We start from the raw sequence: 18,689 nt of genomic DNA, 5'->3' as shown, positions 1-18,689 counted from the left end.
TAAGAGAGCAGAGCGGTTACGGTACTATCTATGGCTCTGTTTTTAGCTTACATTTAATGGAACATTTTTTTTAATGCATTTGGCTTCTACTATCCAAAGGTATTTTGAATCCAATCCATTCAAACATCCTTATATATACAGCAGTATTCTTACATCTGTATAATATATAGAAATCTATGAGATATTTATTTGAGAAATATATATTTGAGATATATATTGCTCTTCTAGAGATAAAATCAGCTTCAGCATGTAAATAAAAAAGCAGTCTGCATTCAGAAATGGTGACATTTTATTAGAGTTTGGTTCACAGACAGTTTTTTCACATGTTCAACCTACCGCATATAAAAGAACTGACTTTTTTTAACAGTGCTTTAAATATTTCTTGAATCATTTTTATTTCCAGCCTGTATCTACATTGTAAACTGATAGGTGGTTTTACGGAGAGGGGGAAAGTGAGCCGTTTGGCAATTCTCAAGCTACTGCTGTTTCCGTGCGAGTTAGGGATGATGGGAGGGAGCTGCATCGTTCAAATGGAAATTCAACTTCAGCTTGCTAGGCGGGGGATCGCTTCAGGGACACCAAAGTCCTCACGTGGTTCGTTGTCTCCCTTGCCCTTGCGGCGGGTCGCCGCTTCCACCCAGCAGCCTTGTTTTGACAGAGCTGTTCCGTGGTGTCAGCACAGGGCTCCTTTGGGGACCCAGCGCCGCTGCAGCCGGGGGTTTCTGGAGCAGATATGGTCGGTGGAGGGGCTGCTGGCCCACGGCCAGGAGCGAGGCACCGCATCCCTGCCGCCTTGAGCCGGGCCGCCTGGCTTGGTGCAGCTGCAAAAAAAAAGCTTTGGGCTCCTGCCTGGCACTTGCAGAAATCGTTGTGGAATTTGCTGATTCTGCCAGACGCGAGCTAAACACTTGTTCCCAAGTGGTGTGTCCCATCAGTACAGCTGTTGGTTATGAAAAACATGCAAGGGCTTTCATCCGTGATAATAGAGCTTTGTTGAACTATTGCAAGCTCAAAATTTTCTGAGAGTATACTATCATACAGTACGCCCTTGCTTAGCCTATAGGGACCTTCCCCTCCACCGTCGTTCACTTAAAATGTTCATTTATTGTCATCACTTATGTCAGAGGCGGGGAGGGAGGCTCAGTTTTCCCTCCATACTGTCAGTAAGGATTAACTGACATTGTTGGGCAGTGCTTTGAAAATATTCTGACCTATTTACACAACAAGACTGATCAGAACAAAATAAACAGTTCTGGTCAGGGGCTGAATGCTGTATTGTGGCAGCTGTATGTGGCAGTGGATTTTTCTCATCATTTGTCCAATGTAGACAAAACCTGAACGCTGCAGAAATCTTAAGTATTGCAAGCAGATAATACTCTTACTGAATAGCTTGATTTTCCTATTGCCTTTTGGGGAAAGGGGACAGTTTGGCGGTAATTCAGTTGGAACAAATGCTTATGAAGAAACTGACAGAAAAGCACATGAGTAGATTTTTCATTTTACCACGCAGGGTAATAAATAATTGCATCATTTCCAGCAAGCCACAGCATATATCTGCAAGATGGTGGATCGCTCTCCAAGGTATAAGCTTTGCAAAGAAGCATTAAATAGGGAATTGTGACAGACTGTAAGAATTGTTGGTTTCCTGCTTGGATTTTATTTTCTTATTTTGTAACGACCATAGTGGGCACTTGCAATTACCACCTCATTTTTATGTGGCGTCGCCTAAGGAACAAATCAAGAGAAATATTACATTTTAACTGTTTGGACAACCATTCCATATTTCCTGGGTCACAGATTTTTGGTAGTTTGGAGGATAAAATTGTCTGACACTCAAGATAGGAAATACCTCTATCTTGCATCTGGAACTCAGATTCTGAGAATACTAAAATGAAGCCTTTTTAAATGTGTCTCTTTTTTTCTGATTCCATTTAGTGATAGTCCCAATGCTGTCCATGAGGTGGAAAAGTGGTTACCACGACTGCACTCAGTTGTCATAGGACCTGGCTTAGGTAGAGATGAAGTTCTACTTGAGAACGCTAAGGTAATGTGTATACTGATATTTTATTCTGTGTCTTTATGTTGCATTTTATTAACCAATTTCCTATCTTTTACATGATTACACGAATGTATTTGATTAGGGTTACTAAATAACAAATTTAATAAAGTATTGTTGACTGAAAATTACAGCTATTAATCATGGTCTTCGTTATTAAACTGCAAGCATCATGCTGAATTTTAGGCACCCTTACGGTTGTTTTGATTTGCTTTTGTTTTGATTGTGAAAGTTGCTAATTAAGAAATAAATGTTGGCATCTCCAGATAAAGGGCTCTGTGTTTCCTTAGGTGCAAAGCACCTGTACTGTAAGAACATAAATATAAATTTAAGTTCCTAATTTTTGGAGCCGTATTTGACAACTTGTGTCAGCAGAGGTACCAAAGAACAGGGACTATGTCCCCTTGCAATAAGAAATAATACTCTTAATTATAAAATGTTGCAGATTTCTGCTCTGGATGAAGAGGTAATCCTCTTTTTTGTCAAGCCTTCGTAGAGAGCTGAAAACAGGAGCTTAAGATAGTTCTGTACCCTGAATGTTATGTACTTACACAGTCTTCCAGATGATGTCTTGTATTACTGTCAACATATCTTTATATGTTCAAAGTATATCTTTCAGTCTAACGTCAATCTAATTTTGTGCAATTTGAAATTAATATTTTTTTGTCCTGAGAAGTATTACTGAATTAATCATTGGTACTAAAAAGTGGAATTAATATTATTTACGGAAATGTTGACAGTTACACAGAGAAACTGCAAAACAGGGGAGGCAAGAGACTGAAGACCACACTGTCCAAGTAGTTTAGAATACCTTGAGAGCTGTGGAAGGTGGTTTTGCTAAGGCTTTTGTTAGAGCTGTTGGAGCTCTTCACTTCTTTAATTCTCCTCCTGCTTCCAAAAAAATGTTTGCTTTATGATATAGAGGTGCAAAGCTAATAAAGAACATGGATTCAGAAAGAAAGAAACCAGAAATTCATTACAGCTGATCAGTAAATCAAATTCTACTCTGAATAAAAAATTTCAACAGAGATTTTATTCTTTTTTGAAAATATTTTTCAGAGTGCTTTTTACAGAAAATTTTGGGCAATGATATCTTTTTTTTTCTTGATTCTCAAAAATTTTAAAGTTGGTTTTTTTTCAAAGGAAAACAACTTTAAAAAAAAGAAAATAAGAATTCATTTAGAATATCTAAGATATCTAACATAAGCTTCTTTTATATCAGAATTCCTTCTGGGTTTTATAAATATCCGTCAAATGCTTATTTGTATCTGGAAGATTCCTTCATTGTATTTTTTTATCGTTGCTAAAAATAATTTTACTTTCTTAGTGAATTACAAGCATACTTTTACTTCAGCCCGGCCATCCTATGTGACCTAGCTTAAAGTTAAAGAAACAAAGCCAGCCAATGAAGAGAAAGTGTTTGGAAGTTACTTCAGGCTAAAAACCTCAGGCCATGTTCATATGAGCTGTGGATCTGACCTTATTAATTTCAACTCACGTTAAAGCTCAAGTTCTTTGTCTTCACTCTAATTATGGAACTGTTATCCAGTGCTGTTTTTTTAATCCAACTACCATAACCTTCTACATTCTTTGTTTGGCCAAAAGCTTTAATAAGTGCATGTAATTGGAGACAAGTGAACCCTGGTTGCCTGCTTGAGGAAAACTGGTGTGCTTCTCTGTGCTGAAGAACGGCTGAGTCTCCCTCTTGCTTCAGCAGCGAATTTTAAGCTTTCTATCAGTCTTCACCTTCAAGAAGAAAAGCAAGTGATGATAGCATTGCTATTTTAAACTTTTATAGGAGGCTGGCTTGGTATATAATTTTCTGTTTTCCCTTTAAGCTAACCTCAGCATGCTGTCATGTGAATGCAGGGCTAGATGGAGATTGGTGTCTGCTTTCTGGTCAGCGTTTTGTGCCAGAGTGGCAGTGAGGATGAGAGAGCGCTTCCCCTCTTCCTCCTCCTGCCCCATTAAAGTGCTGAGGCATAGTGGTCTGTCACCTCTCTGATGCTGTTTTTATGTCAGTTCTTGTCAGTATTGTGCCAGCACGTTGCCAATGATTGTGCTTGTCCAAACGGTCATGTGTTTGGGCTGTTTCTGTCTTCTGAGCATTGAGGAATTAAGATACTAATGCGGTAAGCTGCAATTTCTGGTATACGGCCCATGGGCAGTGTTTTATTGTGGAATAGCCTGACTGCTTGTTGACCAGATGGTACATCTCTCTCTAGGCTAGAGAATGCTTTGCGTCCTCAGCGTCTTTACTATATCACCTACCTCCCTCACGCTTGATGCCTGCAGTGTATGCAGTGTGGCATTTCAGTTCCTTTTAACAGTCTGATGGATAAGCAGCACATTGTGATCAGTTTCCTTTGATTTATTTTTATTTTTTTGAGAGCATAGTGATACTCTTTGAATACATACTTATTGGCTTCCTGTGATTGTCTGGTTTCGCTTATAATTCCCTTAACAAGTCCCGTTACAAGAAAGCGCTCTACAAGTTATATCCTTCTCTCTTATGCCACTTCTGTGGGTCTGTGACAAAACCCTCACATGCTTGTTCTCAGTTGCCTGGGTGAGGGCTGATGCTCTGTCAGAGCTTTCTAGACAAGGGTTTGCAGGAGCTGCAGCTTCAGAAACATGTCCTAAAGAAAGCATTTGTTGTGTCCTAATAGCTGTGCAGCTGGATCCCATGCAGAAGTGGCAATCCTAGTCTTAATAAAGGCAGTCCAAGTTACTTCCCTTCAAGAAAAAGGAACAAAAACATGTTTCTGCTCCACTTCTCAGTTCTGGACTGTGCAGATTGAAGCGTTTCTACTCCCCATTCTACTTCAAACTTCCAAAATGCTGTTACCACATCTGGGATGGAACTTGGCCACCACAGCCAGCTTCCTTGTAGGCTATGTCAGGCCATTTGTTTTCCCCTTTCAGTGTCTGTGATTGATTCTGGCCAGAGATGACAGTACTGTTACCTCCCCGAGTTCACCTCAGTTGATATGCTGCTGGTGGTGGTTTAGACTCTGTTGAGGAAGAGTTTATCTGCCACGTGGAAGCAAGGCCAAGGTTCCTACACCTGTCCTCTGTCAATGCTTACAAGCAACATATTTCCAAAGCTATTGGATATTCTCCTTTTTCCACACAGCAGCAGTACTATGACCCTATTATACCTACCCACCACAGTGTTCTTCATTCAGCCGTTCCAGGGACGCTCGCGCTTCTGGTCTTACTCTGATTGGATTTTTCTTGTAGCCCGAGGCTTGGAAGTAGGGGAATTCCTGCCTGTACCATCAAGAGCCGTTCCTCAAGTTTGTGAGAGAACCAAGTTCCTCTCCTGCAAGGTGATGGGTGCAGCTACCAAGGGGACTTTGGAAAGAACATGATACTCTTTGCATAGCAATCTAGGAGAGGAGATGATGCTGCCTAATGCTCCAGGGTGTTCTGCATTCACAGGCTTAGCTGTGTCCTGTATCAGTTTCCAGCCTCTTCTCATCTCCTTTCTCTTCCTGCTCCTTCTGGCATGAATGGGATGTTCCTGTCAAATTTTCTGCTTCTGAGTTTGACCAATCTTTATTGGGTATGTTACTGGCTTTGTGATCAAATGGGGTTCCTTGCCTCCCTCCCTGAAGTGGTAGCACCAAATCCTGGACTCCGTCGCTCCAGTCTTGCCGTGTTTTGTCTTCCAGCAGCAAAGTTAGATTGGTGTTTCAGCAGAGCATGCTTGCTTCCCTCCTGTAAGAGAGGTAATGATTAATAGCAAGAATGTCTCTGCATAACTCAGATTACATGGTAAAATCGACTGGGTTCTCAAACTGCCTACTTGCTTCTCTTGCTCAATTCTCAGTCTTTATTTTATCTCCAAGAAAATGTCCTGAATACCAGCCTGGGCTCTTCTTTTGGCTGAGGCCCTGCCTAGCTGCCATTTCTGCCCCCCTCACCCTGCAAACACTATCCTCGCCCAGTCATTTGCCCTTAAAGATCTCTGCTATCTGTTGGGATATAGATTTCAGAAATCTCATTATCCACCCCTAGTGACATCATCTTAAGGTTGTGTGGAAATATCTTGGCTGTAGTTAACATCAAGCAAAGGGTGGGAGAGCTTTGGGCCGTTGTCATGAATCACCTCCATCAAGTATGCCCAAAGAGGGCCCATTTGAAATTTTCTCTTTCAGATGGATTCTCAGTTCAACCTCAGCTGAGGTATCAGCCTTTCTAGGTTTGTTTTTGGTTTGTTGGATTAATTTCCCCCATTTAAGCCTTATGCCTTCATGATTCAGGCAACATTTCATGGCCTTAATAAATTGAAAGAGTGGGACCAGGTGCTTCACTACACTATCATCTGCACTACTTTTTACAAGCTTAAAAGGACTACAGCATACAGAGCCACCTTTTGTTGTCATAGCAGTCTGTTAAAGCTAAATCTGTTGCCGTGGGCTTTGAGAAGCATTTTCCTCTTGCTACTGAGCAGTCCCCTGGGTTCTGTTTGTTCCAAGTATAAAATATCTGAGAAGCATCCCCGGCTAATGCTGCAGCTTATAGATTGGTAGTATTGTCTGTGGTACCTGACACCACGTATGAATATGAACAACAGGATGCATTGACTCTTTGGAATCGCTGGAAACTCAAGTTAGCAGAAAAGTTATTTACCAGAAACTTAATTGTTCAATACATGTCATGTGTGCATTTACGTCCTGCCCTGTTTACGTTCCCTGCAGATTCCCACCTGCTGTGGGGATTTGGCAGTTCGTAGGGAAGGACACAGCACCTTCTGTTCTCAGCCTTCAGTTAGGAGGAGGTCAGGTGGATGTGCCTGTGGTACTGCAGAGGCCAAAACCAGAGGGCATGTACCCATGCCCGCTATGAGAATGTGTGTGTAAACTTTATTTCTTTCAGCCCCCACCCAACCTCCAAGATTGATGCATGTACCACAAGTAGTATCCAGCGGAAAAACTACTCTCTTACTAGCCAAGCCTTGTTGCTTTCAAACAGCCTGACAAGAGTCAGAATTTGTGGACGTTTTCACCTAAGATGAAGCAGTTGCTGGGGTAGGATGCAGTTCTTTCTCTGATGGTGGTACTGGTGCGGATAAAGGTTGGGAGCGCCAGCTCCAGGCAGGGAGAGCTATTGCTGCTTGTGCTAAGAACTATTAGTATTCTGTGGCTTCCTCGTAAATGGCTTGATTAGAAAAACAGTGTTCGAAAATATGCTAACAGGACCTTAAATACAGGTTTATGCAGCTTGCAAGCGGAATTTATTTTCTAATATATGTAATGGATCTTGATGAAACTCATTCATAGTGAAGTGGGATGTTTATTTGCTTTGCGCGTGTAGGCTTATATTGTTGTTTAACTTGATTTTGATACTTAAAAGGATTTGTAAGCAAAACACTGGAATTGAATAAGTTTTCAACTCTTCCTGAGCATCATTCAGCTAGAAACCCTAAAAAGAAATTGGCAGTGATAAATTCCAGGGTTCATTTTAAGTTTATGTTTATTTGTTTTATTTTAAGACAAAATGCCAACAGCTGACCATGAATATCTTAAGCCAAATCTAGCATTAACATAATCAACCATAAATTGGAAAACTTGTAGAGCTTGCTTTGTGAGTGCAAACGTTCAGTGGATGAGACAGCATGAGAAAATTTAGTGCCTTTATTTATTCTGATTTAGATTTTTTTGCTTTGCATTGGAGTAAACAGGATTATTGCTTAAACTGGATTTGAATGCATTTAGGGATGGAAGTGTATAAATGTAGCTTCTCAAGTGGTGTCTGGTTGATCATGAATTTGGGGAAGGTAGCTAAAAAGGAGGGCTCTGACTTTTTGCATAACTAGGACAGTATTTCAGAGGCTTTTGCTTTGTTTTCTTGTGTTCCTTAAGTTCAGGCATTACTTTCGATTATGTCACTTCTTTAAGAATTTAGCATAGGATTGAGGCAGATATTAAGAAACTGTTAGCTGCAGTTTTGCTCCAAGTTGGACAGCAGGCGATCTACTTTGAATTCAAAGAAGGAATCTGCAAGTGGATCATTCTCATATTTTTCCTTCTTTTTATTTTATGTAGACTAGAACAGTTTTGATTAGCTGTGATTTACGGCATCTTCAGCTTTGTTAGTTTTAACAACAGCTTTTAACATTTCCCAAAGCACTTAATGAGCTTGACGATGTAGTGGGGTGCTCTTTAGAGTCCTCATCACCCTCTGTGTGGCTTAAGTGAAGTGTTTTCCTGTGCACCTGAAAATCTGTTTTGGAAAACAGGGCCTAGCATGTGGTACTACAGTTAAAAGACAAAAGACCCAGTTAAATTGAGTGGAGCATAAACCATGAGATAAAGAAGCTATTTGTTTCAAAGAAAGGATATTCATCTCTGTTATGTGACTCTTCATTCAACTAGTACCAATGGTGGTCAGTAGTTAATCATTTCATATGTGAGGTTTGAGAGCTTAGTGGAGTGATTAATGAGCTGGTGATAGTTATACATACAGGAATATATAAAGTAAAACTGAGGCAATTAGGCTAGTTAAAGGTGATTTATATAAATCTTGTCCACAAAGTGAGATCTTGATTGACATTGCTGAGCTTTGAAAGGGGGATGAATTCTTGGATTGGTTTGTGGGAACTAATGAAAGCAAGCTCCCACCAGTGGAGAGATAAAAAACCAAAACCAGTTACTGAAAACATGTTTCTAATGTGAAGAATCTCAGAGAGTGGAACTCCATTTTTAATGTTTTTCAAAACCTCCTGTATCAAATATATTCTATTTAGGAAGCTTCTCCCCACCCCACCCCCAACCCTGACTGTAGCCTTGAGCACAGCCGGAGCTTGGGATATTTGCCTACGTCTAGCTGTGCAAGATTACAAACTTCTGCTTGCCAAGCCCATTTTCCAAGCATCTCTGCTACAGAGCTGCATCCTGACCTCTACGCAGCTGAGCCCCTGCTAACTCTGCATTTATCCACGCTTGAAGCAAGGAACGCGGAAATGCTTCCTAGGCGTTTCAGTGCCTATTTGGAGGAATTGGTTTGCAGCGTGGTGGGGTTGAACTTGTTTGTTCCTCCTGGGCACCTTGGGGAGGGGGATGTGCAGAAATGCTTCCAGCTGCAGCATTTACAGTGAAATTTCTGGCTATTTCTTCCCTTTTATGTCTCTGTTCCAGACAAAACCATGGATTCAGGATTGTTGGATGAGAGCAGCATCCATGCGGAAAATACAAGCAATTAGAGTGGCATTTCAACAGCAGTTTCTGATCCTAGCTTTCAGGAGAGGGTTCTTTATAAAAGGAGCTGCCACTCCTTTTTCATTATTTAAGGTTGTATGAGACCTAGCCAGTGCCACGTTATGCACGTTATGCATGTCTCTACCAAACCAGAAGCTAGTCACTCTTGCTGTGTCTGGTGGCTCCAGCTTAGTCACCCAGGAGCCTGGGCCAGTCAGCGTTGTCAGATCAGTAGAACGGATGGGAGCAGGGGAGCTAAACCGCGCTATCGGTCGCCTTAATGTAACCAGCATTCCAGAAGGTGGTATTTGAACTTTTAGAGAACGGGCCTTTTAACCTCTCGGGGCTATGGGCAGGCCTTCGATTACCCTGCCAGAGGTGTACAGTATAGGGTAGCATTGGCTTGCTCTGCAGGCCTCAGCTGACTGGAGTTTTAGATGTGTGAGTGTAGGCAAGGCACAAACTGCCCAGATAGCAAGGAGGTCTGGCAGTTTCCTGTTTGGACAAGCAAGGATATTATTATCTCTTAGAAATCTGTCTTTTAACAAGCTGTATGGGTGCAAACTCTTGTTTAAAGGACCACACCTGCTTAGCAGCTCCCCTCAGATATTTTAACTTTACTTTGGAACATCTAGCAGAAGACTTACTTACGTACTTGGCATTTGCAGGTTGCAGTAGAGTGCACTTTCGGTGGGCTGAAGGCAAGGTTATACTGCTTCCTAAAATGTTTGTGTGTCATCGTGGTCAGTGCTATCCATTATTGTGGCATGCTGAAGCTTGTACTACTTTTTGAGCACGTGGGTAAGGAATTTTGCCAAGAGTAGGCCAAGACAAGCCCTCTTGAAGGGACATGGGAAATGCAGTGTTCGTAGCTGGTGTCAGTAAAGGAAACCTTGCCCTCAGTATCTTTCCTTTGCAAGGTCAAAAGATGACAGTGTGATGCTTCCTTAGTGAAAATTAATTACTCCTGTGGGATAGATGTTGCTTTATATGCTGCTATTGTGGTTTTCTGTTTATTTCATTAAAATTCAATCTTTTATTAAAACCACTGGCTCTAATTTCCTGATTCTTCCCTTTGCAAACACTGAATGCCAAAGTTATTGTGTATCTAAACCAGTTCATCAGGAAAAACACAAGTAGTGATATGACTAATAATATATTAAAAATCATTGCAGACATTCTGCTGCCAATCCACATCTAATTAAAAAAGCTGAAAATTACATTTAAGCCAGGTGTGGGCAAAACTGTACCTAATTGTCTTTTCCCAGGAGCTGTGGAAAAGCAGCTCGTATAGTGTTGTAGGCAGGCAGAGTGAATGGGGCATGTGTGCTATTGCTGGCTCCTGGACTTGGGTGGAGAAGTCTGGACTGACTGCGGAGTTTGGCAAGAAGCTGTGGGTGCTGACTATGGGTGCACCACCTGCTCTCCGCTCCTGATGCCTCAGGGTGGCTGCTCTGTGAAGACTTCCATGGCTGATGAGATACCTTTTGATTGTAGGAGCTCCATAGCAATTTATTCCTCCCTCACATGTTTTCCCCCCCCATTCCACTCCTAGCTGTTTTTTACAGCCAATGTCTTGCACTGGCTCATCTTGGCCCATTCCCTTTTTCCATAATAATTGTGGAAGCGTGCAAGAGGTTTGGTTTTGGGAATCTATTTTATAATTCCCATGTGAAAGTTGGGACAGAGAACACAGATTTCTAATGAAACGAATGCATTGCATTTCAGGGAATAGCTTCCATAATAATAATAAAAGAATTAGTTAAAACACATCGCCCTTACTTTGTTAAATTTCCCAATTACAGTAAAGGGTTACCTTTACCCAGATAGAGCACTGGTTTCTACTGTGACAACTTTTTCAGTTTTTGAGTAGGTTGCTTGCATACAAGTCCTGGGTACCCAGTCACAGAACAATGATTTTTCAGGAAATTTTGTATTTCAAGAGTAGAGTGGGAGTTGATTCAGGTTAATTTTACCCTCTCTGGCTCTCCTCCCCTCAACCACCTCCACCCAAAATTGCAATCACTGGAATGTTATTTTGGGCATTCCTAAATGTCGAGTATTTTGTGCTGCTAACAAATGGTAACTCTGTGGGAGGTTGTCTTATACAGCACCTTCACGGGATGTGTGAATCCCAGGTCATTTCCTCTTTGGCTTAATTAGGGTAGAAACTTAAGATTTGGCCTTTGCTTATAAGGAGAGGAAGCTCTTGTTACAGATTAGGTCTAGCATGAGTCCTGCACTCTTGTAATACAGTTCATTATTGCTGATTTTAATCACAGTGGGGTGGAACCTGTTTCCCTTTCCTCATTCAAATGTGGGCTGTGGAATCACTTGTTTCAGAGAGTCACCAAGTATTTAGCTAACTCATACAAAGTAGGATGTCTCTAGCAAGAGACTGCCCAAATCCCTTTTATAAGGACTACCTACGTGAAAGGTAAGGACACCAAAACTTGGGCCTGGATGTGAATATTGCAGAGGAAAGATCCAAATTTCAGTCTTAGCTAACCAGTATGGCATAGGTCATGAGGTTGGATGACAGCAGTGTGTTACTTTCTCCTCCTCATTGTCCTCTCTGCTCCGTGAGCCCAGTCCTTCATTTCTGGATGTCCTGGAGTGCTTAGGAATCGAGTGAAAGAAATGCTCCTGCCTTGTACTGAACCAAGCTGAACCACTGCTGTTATGGTATAGTATATTCTGTGCAAGGAAAGGTAGTCCATTGGGATATCTTGGAGCTAGAATCTCCAAAATCTTAAAATTCAAAATGCTGCTTGAAGGGAAGGGGTGATGTCTTGGTTTTGTCATTGATACCTGTATCTCTTGCTGTTGATTTGTGTGATTGGTGTTTGGATTTCAGGTCTTTTCTTAGTAACATTTGTTACTATTTTTAGTTAGCAATGTTCTATTCTAAGTCCTTTCCCATATAAATCACCATTACATGGGGTAAAGCTGAACAGGTGATCCCTGCTCATACACAGAATCCTATCAGAAACCATTAAATAAGTTTTGGTGTGAAAGTAGAGATAGCCTGAGCTGTATTAATTGTGCAATTAACAGTGAAGGTTCTTCTATATGCTACAAGTATTAAAACAGGAAAGTCCATGCCAAATATGGAGGTACAGATTCAGCTAAAAATTGATTTTTGCTTCCAGGAACAAAATATTCTGCACAGAGGATGTAGCCGTCATTGCTGTAAACACCTCTTACACAATTTTTTTTTTAAAGGTACAGTATCTGCAGTAATAGAGTGTTTGAAAGTGGGCTTCATCTCACCTAGTTCTTGGTGTCTAAATCGGTAAGGTGTCTCTGCTCCCTCTGTGATAGCTGAGGAGAGGCAGGTATGTCTGTTGGTGATTCATCCCACCCTAAATGCGGTGTCGGAGCCAGGCGGGATGAATTGCTCTCCAGTGGTGAGCCACTTGACCTTTAAATGGCAGCAGGTGAGATGGGTCCTGGCCACAATCAATAGGAAGCAGAGGTTCTCCAGTGAATGTTGTGCCCTTCAAATGGGTGATTGTCGTCTTATGGGGGTTCTCTTATCTCTGTTACTGCTTTATTTCAGTTGCCAGATTACCCCCTCCCTCCCCAGAACTTCCTCTCTGAGGTTCCTTGTCAGTCTCCAATCAGTTTCTGTCTGGGTTTAAGGAAGAAAGAGGAAACAAAAATAATTAGGGTAGTTTTTTGCTTGGGGGCTGGTTTGGTCTTTGTGTGGTTTTTTTGTTGGCTTGTTTTTTTGTTTTTTTTTTTTTTGTTTTTTTTAATCAAAAATGAGCTTTCTAAATAAGACAAAGGACTTTGTATCCCCTGATTATTTGTTTTATAAGGAGCGAAACTAAAAAGCAAAGATCGCTCAGCGTCTTAGATTAGAAACGGATACCTCAGAGACTCGGTACACAATAAAAGTTGCTTGGCCAGTAGGTTTTACTTAGCAAGATGAAATTTCTCTTCAGAGAAGAGGTCAGGTGTCTCAGGATTGTGGAGGACATGCTAGAGAGGTAGGAACTCAAATCGTTATTAGGAAGAAATGTCTTATTTCTCTGGAGTGTACCAGTGACCCAGCCTTCCAGAAGCTGTTTAACTGCATGTATACTTTCATGCTTTGTAACTTCCACATTTTTTTTCTTTTTTTTTTTTTCTTACGTTCTTTTTGTGGAAAATGGATCTTCAGGATTCTTGATTTAGCCTGTTGTTAGACACCTATATAGACAAAAAGAGAAGTAGACAAAATGACAATTATGGGGAAATGTGAAAAGGGGCCAAACAAGAAGAGCAGCGGCCAAACCTTAACTGTTTTGGGAACAGAACTTTGGCAGAATTAGTTCTGTGGATTGCTCATAATGAATTTAAGAGAATAGTTCGGAAGGATAAGGACTTCTAAGATCTGGTGTCTTCCTTCAGATGCCCTTATGGAATTTGTTGGGGAAATCTTTTTTTGATTTAAAAAATGAAGTGTCATGAAAGACTGGCTTACTAAAGTTGATGTGCTAGAATAAACTGGTGATTCACGTTAGTGGGAAGTAGAGCAGTAATCATTTTAAGTGTACTGAAGGAGTTTGGTGAAGCTGCTAATGTACAAAAATACTCTAATTAAAACGAGATTGCAGTAAACAGTATTTGTATCTGCAAAATTTGGGGGAGGGTGATCTGAATGCTTTCTTACGTAATACCTTGCTAACCTCTGGGGCTCAGTGCCATATGATATCTAATCAGGAGAGCTTAGTGTGGTTCAAAAATAATTGGACTGTTGTATGTATAACATTCATTTATACAAGACAAAAAAACCCCCGACAAACATAAGCCTTGTTGCTAGAGCCGCAGCCTTATTTTATTATAACCAAGTGAGTCAAATTAAACGTAATTGGTAATGAACTTAACACAGCAGGGTCAAAGCAGTACAGTTTCTGTGAAGGAAAACTGAGCTGTGCACATCTGTGCAGATTAACATTAATGAATAAAGAAATTACTCTGTTTCATAAATTTCTTAAAAGCTTTGAAAGTAAGGCGCTCTGGTTTTCAGTATGCCACAACTAATTCCAGGTATGTTTTAAGATTCCATCCTTGCATAGCTGTTAAATATACTTATTCATAAATTTGAATAATTTAGTAGTAGCTGAATGCTGCGAGTTGTGTAAAACTTGCTCTTGGTTCAGAATTATTTAAGTAGCTGAATATGAGGGAAGACTTGTGGGGTGTTCCCCTAGGATCCCAAGGAGGGTGGGCACCTGGCAGTCTGTGACGCACAGCCCAAGCCGAGACCTGTGCAAGCATGTGTGTGTCATGGAAAGGTTTTTATTCCATAGTGGCATCTAAGGTAGCTGCAGCTGTGTGTTGAGACAAGTCCTGAGGCTGTGGAGCGGTGGTGCGTGTTTCAGTCTCACGCTTACAACATGCAAACAGTGCCCAAACAAATAAAAGTGGTGTTGAGTTGAAGCATGCCGCTAAATTCTGGTCATCCATCTAAAAATAGAAGGGAAGTATTTCTACTGGTATTGCAAAAATCAGAATCGGGTAGGAATGAGTTAGTGAGGATATGTGTATACCACAATCAATAATTTACAGAAAGCAAGATGGGCTGTGTTTATTTTGACCACAATACAAGAACAGAGGTGTGTCCAGTACACTGAACACTAATTAAAAACTTCTTCCTTACTCCTTACGTAGTGTCATGCTAACCTGTGGAGCTCAGTGCTGTATGATAGCTAATCTGAAGAGCTTAATAACGTTCAAAAATAATTAGACTTTTGGATAGGTACCATCCTCTCTTATCTTAAACAGGAGAAAGAGAAACTCTCCAGCTTCAAAGTCAAGTTGGTAATGACCAACATTCAAAAATCTTGACTGTCAGCCATTGCTCATTAAAAAAGCTTGATTATCAGTTGTTGCTACTGCTTGGTTAGGAGGGAGATCGAGGGCAGATGGGCTGCCAGTAGATACTGCTTGCTGAAAAAAACTTTTGCAAATGGTCTGTTCTCTGAGCCTTTTGGGTTTTGCTTTGGAAGTATAAAACCTCCAGGACCATGAGTTGAAATGACATGTCCTTGTCTTGGGAAGCTTGTACATCAGCTCAAGTACTGCAATGGGGCTATCATCAGAAAAGCAACTAAAATTAATGTTACAGTTACTGATAGATTTCTATCGTGGCAATATTCATTTGGATTTTATTTATTTTTTTTTTTAATTGGAGACGTATGTTTACTATGTACTTAGTTGGTATTGATTGCACACCTCCCACAGCAGGGAGAGCGAGTGCGATCGCTTGCTTGTTTGCATATCAACACCAAGATGTCCCTTACGGAAACCCTGTTGATTATACTTGAACCAGGGAGAGAACAATGTAACTGTGAAGTTGCCAGTTGATATGAAAATGTCTTATATCAGTTTGCAGAATGTAACAGGTTTTTTCTATGTTACTTTGAAAAACAACTTGTATGATCAGATTTATTGTATGAATTTGTTTTGGAACTTACAAGATTTAAATTAACAAGCATCTTGAAGTTATCTGCATTTTTTTGCAGGGTATTATAGAAAAATCAAAAGTGAAAGGAATCCCTATCATTATTGATGCTGTAAGTATTTTCTTGTTTCAGTCAGTGGTTTGACATTCAAGAATCTATTCAGTAAATGTTCTTCTAACTGTTTTTTGCAGGATGGACTGTGGCTCATTTCCCAGCAGCCTTCTCTTATTCAAGGCTACCAGCGAGCTATTCTTACTCCAAACTACATGGAGTTCAGTAGACTGTATGAAGCCATGGTGAGCCCTTTTCCTTTTTGATATTTAAGTACGTGCAAGTTTAGTCTTTTAGTTTTAAAAATAAACAACTTATTACTGGCTTAAACATTATGTGCCGTTTCTTATATGCGAGAAGCATTCTCTCTCTGGGTTTTTATTCCATGGGATAATTGCCACAATAATGCATATTCTTAAACAGAGCTCTTTTTTAAAGATGACCCATTCTTATGCATTTTTTTGGCACTGCAGTGGGTATAAAAAAAAAAAAATACCTGGAAAGACTGATGATGATACTTTTTTATTGTGTTTTTTTTCCCTCCCGTACATATGCTGAAGTAGCATGTGTTAGAATATATTGTTCTAGTAGTAAAATATGTACTGTGTATGGAATTCTTGTGTTGTAGCTTAGAGACCCCGTAGACAGTAGTGATCATCATGGATGTGTATTAAGACTCAGCCAAGCCATGGGGAATTTGACAATTGTTCAAAAGGGAGAAAGAGATCTTATTTCAGATGGAGAGAAAGGTAAGTGAAACCTTTTGCTTTTAGCAATGTGGTTATTTTTTTGTTTGTTTGTTTTCTTTCAGTTGTAGTCCAGTGGTTGGACTATATATAGTAATTGGTTGACTGTATTCCCCTGAAGATTGAAGGGGAAGGATGGCTATCTTTACATGAGTTGTGTAAATTGATATTTTAAGAGTGACACTTAATTTAGTTGCTGAAAAAAAGCTGCTCATTTTATTTCTTATTTAAATGGCTATAACGTGTTTTACATGACAGAGTTATTGCAAAATTAATTTTTTATTCTCTGTGAACTGTTTTAAAATCCTTAGCTGAGATGATCTATATAAGTGCAGATGTACTGGAGAATAGTATTGTTGTTTCACCGTATATTGGTGTGTCTGAAAAATGAATACGTCTTGAGGTTCATGAGCTTGTCTGTTCCTTGATACTGTACACCATGCTGTAGATTAGCATGTACATATATAATTCGTACATTAGACCTGACAAAAAACAAACAATCAAAAAAATTAACTCTAGATTGCCATTACAACTTTTTTAAAACAGTCAATTACTAATATGGTTAAAGTATACTTAGTAAAATTAGCTGCCTGTCTGATGCTTTTTATACTGATCATTTACTGTGATCAGTGTAAAATTAATTCATGAGTGCCTTCATCACATTTTGACTACATAGTCTTATTTCACATACATAACAAGCAGCAGCTCTGCCTCTAATTACTTGAAATGCTAATCTCTGATAAATGTTTATGCCTCTTCAGAACCGTTTTGTACATAACAGTCAATTTTTCATTATTGGGTGCCACGGGAGTCTTTTGTAACAGAAAAACAGATGTAATATGACAACTAGTTTGTGCCGAGCCGCCTTCCGCATACCCACATCAGTACAGATACTATAGCAGACTGTGAAGCAAGCTGGGCTCTGGAAGCAGTATGGTTATGCCTATGTGATGAAGGACTTTGGGGGGTCATACAGTACCCAAGTTACGCTGCATGAAGTCTGCTGTCTTATTTGCACCCATAGCAGACTTGATTTGTAACCGTGGGCAGTCAGGCCAGGCTTAAGGGGGGATGAACTCTGCCAGAGGATTAAATAGCCTGGCTCCAGTTTATGCCAGCTAGAGAGCTTTAGAGCACTGTAGTGTATCTTTTTTCTGGTTTTATGTCAACAATGTTCTTTATATGCAGGATTGTTGCTTTTTTCATGAATGTCAGGAAAACTGGGTGAGCGCTTTAGAATGAGCACATTACCTAGTATATCTCTGTTCTCCTTTTGAGCTGTTATTCTTGAGATAAGTGTACCCCTACACTGGAGAGAGGGGACGCTCCATCTTCATTGTCTCTTGTCACGCAGGATTCAAGAAAGCAGCAAACAAATGGGACTCTTTCCAGTTTCAATTTTGAATGTTGAGGTGTGGCACAAGTTCGGTGTATGACTTGTGTGCTTTTGGGGCTCTTTGTTTTTATTTTTTTCCCCCACTTTGTTCTTTGTCTCTGTTGTGTTCTGTTTCTTTTTTCTCTTAGTTAAGTGGCTTTTTGAAATAAAAACAGTTATGTGCCTTTATAGCAGTTGTGTGATGTCCAGCTGTAGGCTGCCTTCTTGTTTTTTACCTTGGTTCTATCACTGATGCTTTCTCTCTCCTGGATTACAGACATTACAGGCAGCATCGCTGAGCTGTAAGAAAGCAGTTGTCAGGTTTAATACAGGTTATAATGTCTGTTACAAACGCTGTTTTTAGGGTTTGTGTTTCTTGCAAGAAGGTTCCTGAGAATTTTGCAGAAACTATAGACTTCAGCTTCCTTTTAAGAAGAATGTTCTTTGGGTCTGGGAGTTACTGTCAGTCAATTTTTTAAAAGCTTCTCAAATGCAAAATTACCTTGAGAAAGGAGATTCTACTGTCTGCTCTGTGCCACAACACAGAACATGCTGTCATGTCACTGACCTTGAATTCTCTCCCAGGTTTTTCGCTCTTAACTTCTTTTTTTTCATCTGTCTGTTCTTTTGATCTGATGTCATTTTTTTTTCAGCTAAGACAACATACATCACGATTCCAGTGTGAGGGAAATCCAGATCATTGGATCAGGCCAATGTCCTCTGAGCACAATCAAATGTTATTAAAAGATCTGTGTACTCCTCTTATTTTTCATGTCATCATCAGTTTGTAGTGCTGAAGCT

General features: G+C 40.2%; 1 protein-coding gene across 6 annotated transcripts in view; it reads left to right on the top strand.

Moving 5' to 3' along the window:
* Nucleotides 1-18,689, top strand: part of NAXD (NAD(P)HX dehydratase) — a 50,553-nt gene that overhangs the window by 22,103 nt on the left and 9,761 nt on the right. For all 6 annotated transcript variants that reach the window (XM_074561496.1, XM_074561508.1, XM_074561505.1 and 3 more), the window contains 4 exons: nt 1,936-2,044; nt 15,777-15,827; nt 15,908-16,012; nt 16,396-16,516. In XM_074561496.1, coding sequence (XP_074417597.1) covers nt 1,936-2,044; nt 15,777-15,827; nt 15,908-16,012; nt 16,396-16,516 — 386 coding nt within the window. The remainder of the gene's footprint in view (nt 1-1,935; nt 2,045-15,776; nt 15,828-15,907; nt 16,013-16,395; nt 16,517-18,689) is intronic.

This window comes from Larus michahellis, chromosome 1 (genome assembly GCF_964199755.1).
Source record: "Larus michahellis chromosome 1, bLarMic1.1, whole genome shotgun sequence".
Classification (NCBI taxonomy): Eukaryota; Metazoa; Chordata; class Aves; order Charadriiformes; family Laridae; genus Larus; species Larus michahellis.
This window is presented reverse-complemented; position numbering and strand designations above follow the sequence as displayed.